Source organism: Ochotona curzoniae, unplaced genomic scaffold, assembly GCF_017591425.1.
Source record: "Ochotona curzoniae isolate NIBS_2020 unplaced genomic scaffold, NIBS_Ocur_1.0 contig_4917, whole genome shotgun sequence".
NCBI classification, from domain to species: domain Eukaryota; kingdom Metazoa; phylum Chordata; class Mammalia; order Lagomorpha; family Ochotonidae; genus Ochotona; species Ochotona curzoniae.
This window is the reverse complement of record NW_024466421.1, coordinates 62,286-74,392: the sequence shown is the minus strand read 5'-3', so window position 1 is coordinate 74,392 and position 12,107 is coordinate 62,286. Positions and strand designations below refer to the sequence as shown.

General features: G+C 49.2%; 1 protein-coding gene across 19 annotated transcripts in view; it reads left to right on the top strand.

Moving 5' to 3' along the window:
* The window catches only part of LOC121161895 (focal adhesion kinase 1-like), a 206,462-nt gene that overhangs the window by 136,251 nt on the left and 58,104 nt on the right, over positions 1-12,107 (top strand). For 8 of the 19 annotated variants that reach the window (XM_040988562.1, XM_040988551.1, XM_040988564.1 and 5 more), the window contains 2 exons: positions 1,457-1,487; positions 4,333-4,385. In XM_040988562.1, coding sequence (XP_040844496.1) covers positions 1,457-1,487; positions 4,333-4,385 — 84 coding nt within the window. Of the gene's footprint in view, positions 1-1,456; positions 1,488-4,332; positions 4,386-10,723; positions 10,808-11,768; positions 11,787-12,107 lie in introns of all 19 variants that reach the window. The other 11 variants (XM_040988561.1, XM_040988563.1, XM_040988559.1 and 8 more) reach the window with 2 other exon arrangements.

The following is a 12,107-nucleotide window of genomic DNA, read 5'->3' as shown; positions in this document are numbered from 1 at the left end:
TGAGTCCACGGAGCCGTCCTTGGACCCTTGGCTCAAAAGCCGCTAGTGCTGTTTGGCTCTGGAAACAAGAACTGAAGCAGCCCGAGGCAGAAGGCCACTAAGTAGGCTGACGTCCTTGTGATCCCAGGGCAGGGCTGGCCGGGCCAGAGCATCCTCCCACCCTGGACCCACAGCAGAGGGCAGGGCTGGCCGGGCCAGAGCATCCTCCCACCCTGGACCCACAGCAGAGGGCAGGGCTGACTGGGCCGGAGCGTCCTCCCACCCTGGACCCACAGCAGAGGGCAGGGCTGGCCGGGCCGGAGCGTCCTCCCACCCTGGACCCACAGCAGAGGGCAGGGCTGGCCGGGCCGGAGCGTCCTCCCACCCTGGACCCACAGCAGAGGGCAGGGCTGGCCGAGCCGGAGCGTCCTCCCACCCTGGACCCACAGCAGAGGGCAGGGCTGGCCGGGCCAGAGCGTCCTCCCACCCTGGACCCACAGCAGAGGGCAGGGCTGGCCGGGCCGGAGCGTCCTCCCACCCTGGATCCACAGCAGAGCTCGTGCTGCCTTGTTGCCAAGATGAGCGTCGTCACTGATGCTGTCTTCCATCAGACGGAAGATTCCTCTCTGTCTCTCCTCCTCTCTATATAAAAATAAAGAAAATCTACATTAAAAAAAAATGCCTTCCAGAGCAAAAAAGTTAACTTCACTTACAATGGTGGACATTTTAGTTGATTAAATTTTTTTTTATTTTTTTTTTTTTTGCTTTAAGATTCTTTTTATTTTTTAATTGGAAAGGCAGATTTACAATACAGAGAGAAGAAGAGACAGAGGTAAAGATCTTCCATCTGCTGATTCATTCCCCAAGTGGCTGCAGTGGCCAGAGCTGAGCCAATCCAAAGCCTGGAGCCTGGAGCCTCTGCTGGGTCTCCCACACAGGTGCAGGATCCCAAGGCTTTGGGTCGTCCTTGACTACTGTGCCAGGCCACAGGCAGGGAGCTGGATGGGAAGTGGAGCAGCTGGGACACGAACCTGTGCCTATATGAATCCTAACAACCTGAAGCGGGAGGATGAACCAGTTGAAGTGCTGTGCCAGCCCGGTAACTGTCTCTCTGCTGCTGCGTGCTGCCATTTCTCTTGAATTTGTGTTGCTCCCTTGGTGGCACTTGCTGTCGTGTTATCACTTCGCTGCTTTCCTAAGCTGGTGAAGGTCAGTCCTTCAGCAAGGAATGGTTACTTTCTGTTTTTATTTTTTTATGTTAAAAAGACAGCCTTAGCTTGTCGTACCTTTTAAACACTCGGCGCCTGACAGTTGTTTGTGGTTGTCCCCGATGCTCCTAGCACAACCATAAACCCTCCCGCATGCCTCTGAAGGGTCACTGCTGGGCCAGGGCAGAGCGCGTCCGTCCTCTGGCGGCTGCGCCTGGTCTCCGCAGTGTGCGTAAAGGAAAGTCACTCTTCTCTCCTTCTTTCCCCAGAAGGCGAACGAGCTCTGCCGTCCATACCGAAGTAAGTGCTGCTTTGTGCCTCTTCTCTGCTGCGATCACTGGGAGGAAATCAATGCGCTTTATTTTCCATTTTCCTAAAGAGTAAAATTTCTGTAAATATGAAGGAACTGGAAAAAATATTGCTAGAATGAAATCACATCTGTTATGAATTTGGTTGGCAATTAAGTTAAATTTAAAAGTTGCAAATTAGTTTTCCCTTTGAGTTCAGTACAGAAGCTAGGAAGGCTCAAGGCAGCAAGATCGAGGGCCAGTTGTGAAGTTTTCACATGTGCTTGTATATATGCTTCGAATGTATCGCTTACCGCTTCTGAAACCTCATCGTAATTTGTTTTCTGATAATCTTAATAACTAAGAAAATAAAAGTTTCTTTATGGTTTTGTTGCTTATATCACAAATCAAATGCTAGTGCTTAGGAACTGGACACAGGATATGAGAGTTAAAATGTAGTGTTTGGGGCCCGGCATGGTAGCCTAGTAGCTAAAATCCTCACCTTGCACACGCTGGAATCCCATAAAGGTACCAGTTTGTGGCCTGGCTGCTCCACTTCCCATCCAGCTCTCTGCTTGTTTCCTGGAAAAGCAGTCGAGGACATCCCAAAGCCTTGGGACACTTCAGCCCCCACCCGCATGGCAAACCCAGAAGCAGCTCCTGGTTCCTGGCTTCAGATCAGCTGAGTTCTGGCCATTGCAGCCACTTGGGGAGCCAGCAGGAAGAGGATCTTCCTCTCTGTAATGTAAATCTGACTTTCTAAAAACAAATAAATAAATCTTAAAAAAACAACAAAACGTGGCAGTATTTGCCGCATAGCTGTACGGTTACAGCTGTGTGGCAAATACTGCCGGGGACACTGGCGCTCGGGAGTGTGAGAGCTACTCGGCTAAGGGGATTTCTGGACCTTTTCTTTCTCCTTTCTCACCAGTCCATCTCTGCTTTCTCTGTTTTCACTTCCTGAATATGTTGGATCCACTCGCTTCGCCCTGTCTCCACTGTCTGCTACCACCGTTTTTAGTGACTCTTGTCACCTGTCTGGGCTGCACCTTTGCTCTGGGACTCTCAAGGCCAGCCCTGACTTGGCGAGTCTCTGCAGTGGCGCATACATCGGGGACATGAAGAGAATGGGTGTGGAGTGGGAGAACGTGGGCGAGTTTCCAGAGGTCTGCCCGTGCAGTGCTCCCAGCAAAGAGCTGGGCCACGCCTCTGAGAGCCTGACCGGGAAGCTCAGTGGAAACACAGTGCCCTGCGTGTCTCCTGGATTCTCGCTATCTGACATGTACTAAAATTATAGACTCCTGGGAAAAAACAAAGACAGTATAAACCAGTTACTGAGGCCGGGAGCTCCTTCTGGGTTCTCCACATGGGTGCAGGGCCCAAGGGTTTGGGCTGTCTTTTACTGTTTCCCAGATGCATTAGCAGGAAGCTGAGTCGGAAGTGGAACAGCTGGGACATGCACCTGCACCCTCCCAGGATGCCAGCGTCACAGCGCTGCCTTCCCTTGCTGCGCAGCACCAGCTCCTGCTCTCGTTTTCTTCACTGTGTGCAAGGGCCTGTTCTGAATTCACACTCCACCACAACTTGCTGTTGCTGTTAGAATAAATCCCAGGACCCCTACTTTGACAGGTGCTGCCCAGCTCCCGCTCTGGACCTAAGTTACTGGAGCGAATGTCCTGTTGCTTCCCTGTGGGCTTTCATCAGTGCTCTTCCCCTGCGGGTCGCCCTCTTCTGCAGGCCGCTTTTCCTGAGCCTTGTTCGTTTTCCTGGTTTCATCCTGTGTTGCTTCCTCTGGAAACTTCTTTCAGCCTCTTCCTCCCCAAGGCAAGAGAGCGCACCTTAATAGCCTAGGTTTAGTACTGGTCACAGTTCTGTCAGTGTTGGCATTGCAGACTTAATGGCAGCCAAAATCTGTGCCCATTTGGGGGAGTAGCTGTATGGATGAGGGAAGGAGGGCCACGCAGCTCCTCTGATTCCAACCTGTGTGCCTCACTCAGCGAGCTGTGCCTGCTAGGCGCAAGTCCCACACTGGGCCAGAAGCTAAGGCTTTGTTAGGGTACTCAAAGTGAAATTCCACTAGGTGCTACTGAACAAGGAAATGGTAACATCAAAGCTGGGGTGAGACATGTTGGGGCAGCAGCCACGTCAGTGTGATGTGACCAGGGGACCCCTGCACCCGGCTGCAGGGTTGGGGTGCAGGAAGTGGCCTGCCAGGAAGCACACAGCTCGCCCTGGGAGTGTCCTGGGCTCTGCTGAGGGCTTGGCTTTGTCAGCACTGGGGGGGGGAGGGAAGCTGATGACTTCGTAGGAAACACTGGGATGGAATTTTTGCAGTAGATAATAAGATTTTAAATATTTAGAGATTTTAATAAAAGTGGTTCAATTTTATGGTATTTGTGGAGGTTCGACAGTTGTAGATATTTCTGGTTATCTATATACTCAAAAACTGATACACATCTAATTTCTAATATTTTCTATTATTGCATCTTTTCTGGTTTTCCTAACATTAGGGAAAATTTTCTGTTCATTACTGTAGTAGTAAATGTAGCTGTTTTAAAAAAAGGGGTTTTTTTTTTCTTTTTAATTAAAAAATCCAAATAATGTCACCATCTGTGCCCTTTGGGATTTGTTTTTTCTCTCTGTGTTTTGTGTTTTCCAAAGATCATAAATGACAACCAAAATTTTAACAAGTTTTTATTTTATGTGAATAAATTTATGAAGCTTGGTTTTTTATATGACTGATATAAAATTTTGTTTTCTTAGTAAATGGCATGTTACTCCCAATGCAGAGATGCCCTCGTTGGTGTGGGTTTTTGGTTCCGGAGCAAAGCCGTGACCCTTGTCCTTGCCTTTTACAGGTTGGCCAACAGCGAGAAGCAAGGCGTGAGGACACACGCGGTGTCCGTGTCAGGTAAGGCGCTCTGGGCTGCTGGCCCGCGACGGGGGGCAGTCATGGCAGTCACGGCAGGTCACGGCAGGTCACGGCAGTCACGGCAGGTCACGGCAGTCACGGCATGTCATGGCAGTCATGGCAGTCACGGCAGTCATGGCATGTCATGGCAGTCACGGCATGTCATGGCAGTCACGGCAGGTCACGGCAGTCATGGCATGTCATGGCAGTCATGTCATGGCAGTCACGGCAGTCATGGCATGTCATGGCAGTCATGTCATGGCATGTCATGGCAGTCACGGCAGTCATGGCAGTCATGGCAGTCACAGCGGTGGCTGCGACCTCCGCCAGCCTGCCTCAGCTGAAGGAGCTTTTCAAAGCGACGTGCTCTAGTTGAGAGTTCAAAGTAGCTTCTTGTGTTTTTAGGTCAGGCTTTTATGTGGAATACCAAGTTATTCACTAGTTATATAGAATTCCAAAGTATTTTGGTTAATGTCCTGTTAATTATACATAGAGTGAAAAAATCTTCATTTTTTTAAGTTTATCATAACTTATGCTTGCAGTTCAGTAGAACTTAATGAGATGTACCCTGTGTATTTATATTTTCTAGTCTAAGAAATGTTAGATATTTTAAATGATTTTATCCTTCACATTTAACATAAAATGGTGTTTGAATATTACTTCTCAAAAATTTAGTTAAGATACCAGCACAAGCATTCTTAACTATTTGCCAGCATGGTAAATGTATTGTACTTTTTCTGGCATATTTTAAAAATACATATGTCCTTGTTTTTCACATTTAAAGCTGTGGAGAATACTGCAAACAGAGATGAAGAAAGCATTTTCCACAGGCCACGTACACAAGTATCTTAAGATCACATGCACTGTGCTACATGTGTGCACATATATGCACACATGTGTATGCACACTTGTGATCTGCTTTTGGATATGCCAAAGACAAGTTCTACAGTGACACCCTCCTCCTGACTTTGGTATCTGACCTAAAAGAGACTCAGTTGCTTTTTGGTTAAGTTGTTTTAGGTCACTTTTCCTCTGCGTTTTATGCTTTGTCTAGTTGACAAGGACTTCTCTTCTGGTTTTCACGTGTGTGTGCATGTGTGCACAAATCTGCCACGAAGCCTTTCTGCAGAAGCACGTGCTCACATCGCACACGTGGCGGATGCCTCCTGGCGGCATCTGCTGTGCAGCATTGGCCTGGTGTTCGTAGCTTGCTTGCTTGATGCTTCTCGACCGAGTGGGTGCAAGTTGGGAGGGTTAGACTTGTTCTGGACAGTCGCGCAAGCCTCGTCCGGCTTTGCGTAGTTTGTGAGGCAAGTCTGGGGCACTGTACAGTGTCCAGCATCTGAGTTTGTCCAGTCGTGGGACTCAGAAACTTGGTGGGTTGGCCAGCTCCTGCAGGATTTTGGAGTTAGTTTGCAGAGAGCAGAGCACAGTGCCCTGGTCACGAGGCAGGGCAGCTGCTGGATGTGATGGGATGTTGTGAGCTCAGTGAGCTTCACAGTCAGGTGGGAGCTGGGTGTCCAAGAACTTGTAGGCCCCTCAGTCCAGCATTCAGAGTGGGCCCCGGAGCTGGCTTGCAGTGCTTGCACGTGCACATGCCACAGTTGCCTTAGACTGGAGGGAGCGCAGGTGCCCTGTTGGTTTGGTTAATGCGTACTGTTCCTGGCTTAGCAGTACAGCATGCAGCCGTACGAGAGAAAGTGGATGCTAACAGAACCTCCAGATTTGTTCCTGTCAGTCCACTGATCTCTCTTACGCAGTATGTTCAGTGTCTTCTAGCAGCTAGTTGTGGTCAAGCCTGTTTGGCCTCTCCCTGCCATCCCCATTTTGATGTCTGCACTGTTTGTGTCCTGTTTCAGAGGCCCATTCAGAAAAGCCAGTTTGACAGTGTTCTGTCTCTGCTCTGCGTTCTGCGTTGACTCTTTCAGTCCTTAGAACAGACTCAGAACACAGTTTCTGTTTTGTGGTGGTCAGGAGTGCTCAAGTAATTTGTGCTCAATTCCACATAGCTAGTCAAAGGTGGAGTGATTGTTCAGGGTCAGGTACTCTAAATACCAAGGATTTTGCCTTCATTCTTTCCTTCTAGTCATCCTTTAGCCGGAATTTCATACCTCAGTTAATATCTCTGTGTCAGCTCTTTGATTGCTGTATTAATTTAAATAGGCAATTCTCTGGTCAGAAACCAGGAGCCCTGCTCCGCTCACTCCTCCAAGGCCTGTGCTGTCTGCCGCAGCCCACCTTCCCTGTGCCTCCCTGCCCCGCCGCCCTCTTGCTGTGGTCCTGCTGGAGCTGCTCATCATCCTTGTGTCTCCTGTCAGTGCAGTCTCCCACTCCTCTGGGCTAGGGAGAGAAGTCGGCACCCAGGGAGTATGTCATGACGAGGCAGTGACTGCTGACAGCCCTTGGTCCTTCCTCAGGCCCTTGCTGTTCGCCTGCTCGAGCAGACTGACACGTGTGGCCCGCCTCTGTGCTCTTCAGAGACTGTTAATCACATCTGGGAACCGCTGCATTGCACTTATATTTCTAGGATTGTCTTTGTTATGCTCACCCTGGCAAGCCTGCCCTGTGTGGGCGTGGCACCGAGGCAGAGGCCCGTGGCTCCTGGCTCCTCTGAGCCCATTCAGACTCGAGGTTCAGGTGTGCAGCTACGAAAAACTGCCAGCCAGTTACTTGTTTTGCCATCTCGGCCTCATCGACTTCTGCTGAAGCCTGCAAGATCAGGACTACTTTAGTTTCCCATTTCCTGTTTGAGGTGAACTCACTGACGTGGTGTCCGCTGCGTGTTGGCTGTGTGGATCACGGCTATGAGTGCTGAAGTACAAAAGCAAACAAAGCCACTTCTGCTTTGGAGCGTACAGTCACAAAGTCAGACCCTGAGTTAGTTGGGAATGTGGGCACCTATGCAGAATTGTTGTCAAAGGGAACTGAATGACATGGGAGACTGAGTGGGGCAGGTACCAAGGGAGCAGCGAAGGTCCACGGTGGGTCAGAGGGAACAGAGCTAGCTTTCCAGGATCCCACGGCTCAGCCTGTGCAGGATGTGGAGCCCTAGAGTGTGCGGTGGCCATGCAGGGGGGCAGCGGTCAGCCTCCATGTCACCGGCACCAGGAGCGATGCAGAAGGCAGCCCAGGCCACACTGTGCTGCACAGAGCACAGCTGACAGGTCGGCACAGCTCCTGCCTTAGGAAGCGCAGGGTGGTGTGGGGTCTCTCTGGAGTAAGTGGAGAGTCTTGCCCTGGCTCAGTAGCTGCTTTGGGCCAGACAGACTCAACACGCAGTTTTCTGTACCTTAGACTACACTAAACTGTCTTGGAGCTTCCTGGTGTTGATGTGTGGCAGACAGTAATGCTGGGACGGACTTGGCATATGGTCCTGTTTTAGTTTGGGGAGGGATAGAAGGATTTTGACTCGGTTCTGAGTCTTGTGCTAAGATTCAAACTGTATCCCAGTTTGAGAGAAGGTTGGACATCTGTTTTGGTGCTGCTGTGGTTTCCGAGGGAGCTTTTTCTGCTGCTCATTTTGGGGTATTGGGTGCTCACAGTGGGTCTCTAGAAACTGACTTATTAGAGATTCTGGTAGTTCGAGCCGTCAGGAATAGTGGTCGCTTTGTACTCACCCTGATGTTAGGAGTGCCTCTGAGCCAGGAAAGACTTGGCTAAGTCTGTGGCTGCGTGGTGTCGGAATGCAGCAGCATGGCACCACTGCCACCCCGTCACAGTGCTGCCACACCGTCACAGTGCTGCCACCCCGTCACAGTGCTGACACCCCGTCACAGTGCTGCCACCCTGTCCGTCACAGTGCTGCCACGCCGTCATAGTGCTGCCACCCCGTCACAGTGCTGACACCCCGTCACAGTGCTGCCACCTCGTCCGTCACAGTGCTGCCACGCCGTCACAGTGCTGTCACCCCGTCACAGTGCTGCCACGCCGTCACAGTGCTGCCACCCCGTCCGTCACAGTGCTGCCACCCCGTCCGTCACAGTGCTGCCACCCCGTCCGTCACAGTACTGCCACTCTGTCCATCACAGTGCTGCCACCCTGTCCGTCACAGTGCTGCCACGCCGTCACAGTGCTGCCACCCCGTCACAGTGCTGCCACCCGTCCGTCACAGTACTGCCACCCTGTCCATCACAGTGCTGCCACCCTGTCCGTCACAGTGCTGCCACGCCGTCACAGTGCTGCCACGCCATCACAGTGCTGCCACCCCATCACAGTGCTGCCACCCCGTCCATCACAGTGCTGTCACCCCACTGGTTCATTGAACACGGTTCACATTGTGTCGGGGTTGCAGCAGGGTGTGTGCTCACCATCAGCTCCGACAGGTCACACACGGTGAAGAGATACCCATGGGAGGTGTTGTCCATCCACATCCTGGGCCTAAAGGACTTCCTGTTCCTTCCTTCCTGAATTGAACTGACTAGCTACAGAGCATGCAGCAGGTTGCAGGCACTCTAGCAAGGAGGCACTTTCACATATTAAAAAAAAAAAGCCAAATGAGAAGCAGAGCAATAATTAAATAATAAAAATAATGGAAAATGAAAGAGGACTTTTGTTTTTACAAACTGCTGCCAGCCCACAGAAATCTGGTACCTCTGTTTCTATCATTGTTAATTTTTGAGGGATGTTTTCAGTTTTAATATTTGATGATTTTTTAAATGTTTTTCTCACATTGAGCTGTGGCTGTTGTGCAGGTGCTGTTGAAGTGAGCACGCGTGTTGTGCTGGGCGGGGTGGCGTCCTCGTGGGTTTCACCCTCTATACTAGCTTCCACAACCAAGGGGAAGTTCAGTGTGTCTTTCTCAGTCTAGTTTCTTCCACTTAGCTTCATGGTCTCTATTCCTTGCATTCTGTTGGTCAGTGTCACAATTTCTTTCTTTCTTTTTTTTTTTTTTTAGCTGAGTAACATTTTGTCATGTGTGTGTACACCTTCCGTTTATCCCTCTATCAGCCGGTCGGTACTTGACTGCTAAAGACGTGGGCGCTCAGGGAGCGTCTTCTGGTGCGTGTTCCCTTCCATGTGGACAGGTCCCCTGGAGACATGTGCTAGGCCTGTCTCCTGAGGGGCCTTCGTGCTCTTTTCTGGGACGCTTGTGCTGGTAGGCATCCCATCAGTAGTGTGTTAGGACGCTTTCTGCTCTTCCTAGCTTCTCCGCAGTCACCTGCTCACCCCAGGGCTGCTAACGCTCAGTGTATGCTGCATGGCTGGGAAGAGCTGGCTGTGCTTGAATCACAAATCTTAATCCTTCAGCCACACATGCTGACAAAAAAATTAGTGGGCTTTATCTTTGTTTAACATTTATTTTTATTAATTTGAAAGGCATGATTTCACAGAGGGAGAGAAGAGATCTTCCATCTGTTGCTTCACTCCCCCGTGGCCAGTGCTAAAACCAGAAACCAAGAGCTTCCTCTGGGTCTCTTACACGGATGCCGGGGCCAAGCGTTTAGACAGAGCGTATTAGCAGAGAGCAGTCAGGACCAGACTGGCATCCACATGGTCTACTAGCATTGCAGGCAGTGGCCTCATCCGCTGTGCACAACACTGACTTAAATGGTCTTTTTAAAATTTTTTAGATCAGCAACGTACAAGTTCCCCAAATGTCATCTTACTAAATGTAAAATAAATTTCATTAACATCAAAAGAGTTGAAGTCTTGCCCTTTCTTGGTGCTGCCAGTGTCTGTCACTTGTCACACATCTTAAGGAGTTGCATCCGTGCTGTGACTCTCAGACATATGACCACTGTTCCCAGCATCTTACTGTGCTTCTTACTTGTCCCCGAGTGAGTGCTGACGCGGGAGAGCCTGGGGTAAAACCCAGTGACTCCAGGGGACAACTCCGTGCTGCTATGCTGCTAGTGGAGGCTTTGCAACATGGCTGTTCAAACCCTCTCCTCCGGCTCTTAGAGCAGATGTGTGAGTGTCTTCGCTCATGGCTTGGGTGCAGTGGCTCATAAAACCTCCCTAAGTCAGGGGCTGCTTGTTTTCTTTTCTTAGAGCTGAGTGTGAAATGTTAGTGATTTTGAATTATGTGTAAGTCTCTGCTGTTTGTTTTGTTTTGGCTTGTTGTTTGTTTTTTAAGTCTATTTTCGATTGCCTAGTTCTGCAGAACTGCGAGAATCCCGTGTCTTGTTTCTATATCTGGTAGTACTTTGCTTAGACAGGAAGTTACATTTTGAAATATTAATGTTTTTAAAACTGAAATTAGTCATAGTAAGGAATAAAGTGTGCCAATAGTGAAAGAAAAGAATTGCAATCTTGTGTTTTATAGATGCTACTTAAAATATAACAAAGTATTGAAATAATTTGTTTCTGTTTTTCTCTTCCTCTTCCTCTTTATAAAGGAGTCAGTCACAGCCAGCACAAGGTTAAGAAAGCTAGGCGCTTCCTCCCTCTGATCTTCTGTTCCCACCAGTCTCCTCCTGCGGGTACTGCACGCCTGTCTGCTCAGGCTTCCTGTTCACCAGAGCGCCCTGAGAAGCTCACTCTAATGACATGCGTGTAGATTGTTGCAACTGGCTGTTAGGGTGTGCTGTCGACTGCCAGGAAGCAATAACGGGGGGCAAGGTTCTGTGTCTGTTCTCTTGCCTAGATGTCTTGTGTGCATGACAGGGCAGGTGGCAGCTCCTTGGTTTCATTTGTGTCAGCGCTTTCCTGTGGGGCTTGGCAGTTGCACCGTTTTTACATTATGGATTTCCTAATACAGCATGCAGCTGAATGGGGACGCCCCGAGGGAGCCCCAGTGTCTGCTGTTTTTGCTTTGGAGCTAGTGTTCAGGGCTGCTGTGTAGTAGAAACAGCCACGTCATTAGGAGAGTTTTCTCGAAAAGCAGAAGTACACGTATAGTTGGAATGATTGTCTCATGCAGCCACTTGGAGCAACCTTTGTTCTGCACAAATTCAAGCGAGACTCTCACTCCTGGCAGGGTAGGGTGTGCCCTTGTCAGGAGGGGCCTGGCTGCCCCTCCCCAGTGGAAATAGGGGCGCCAAGGGGGTCATTACTGATGGGTTTGTTTTCATTTCTGTATGATTGTACATGAATTAACTTTGAGGAAAGAAGTCATTTTCTACTATTTAATTGTGAGGGAGTTCAAATAATTTGGTTTGTGTGGTTGAATCCAGTTGAAGCTCTGTAATACGACTGAGTAGCCTTGTATGATTTGCCGGCAGTTTGAATGTCCTCATCGTGCCTTTAAATTGCAAAACATACCGGCTATGAGAATCCCTCTTTTATCTTTTGAATGAGATTGGGGTGGGAGGAGATTTTTGTTTCTCTTTTTGATTTGCTTGTCATTTTAATAGTATGTTTCCCCCTTCCCTCCCCTCTGTCCTGTCCTGCCCTCCCTCTGTTCCTGCTCCTCCTTTCTTTGCATGCCACCCGGACCTGCAGATGAAATTAGTGGGGACGGTAATGATTCATTTTCACATTTGTGTTACTATAATTATTTGTAAATTGATATAGTTAGTGTTTCATAAAAGGCAAAATGTGATTTTAATCCAGCAGAACCAAGTAGAAAACGCTGTGTGCTGAGGAAGCAAGGCCTCTGAAAGACTGCTCAGGGCCGTGATGAAGGAGAGATGTGTTTCTTTGTCACGACTCATCGGCAAACTTAACTTATATTGATTTGTAGTACATTTCATGGATTTCATGGCCAAAACTGTCCAATTGTGAAAAATTATTAAATCAGTGTCATTATCCAGATAGTATGATAGAGACCCATATACTGTA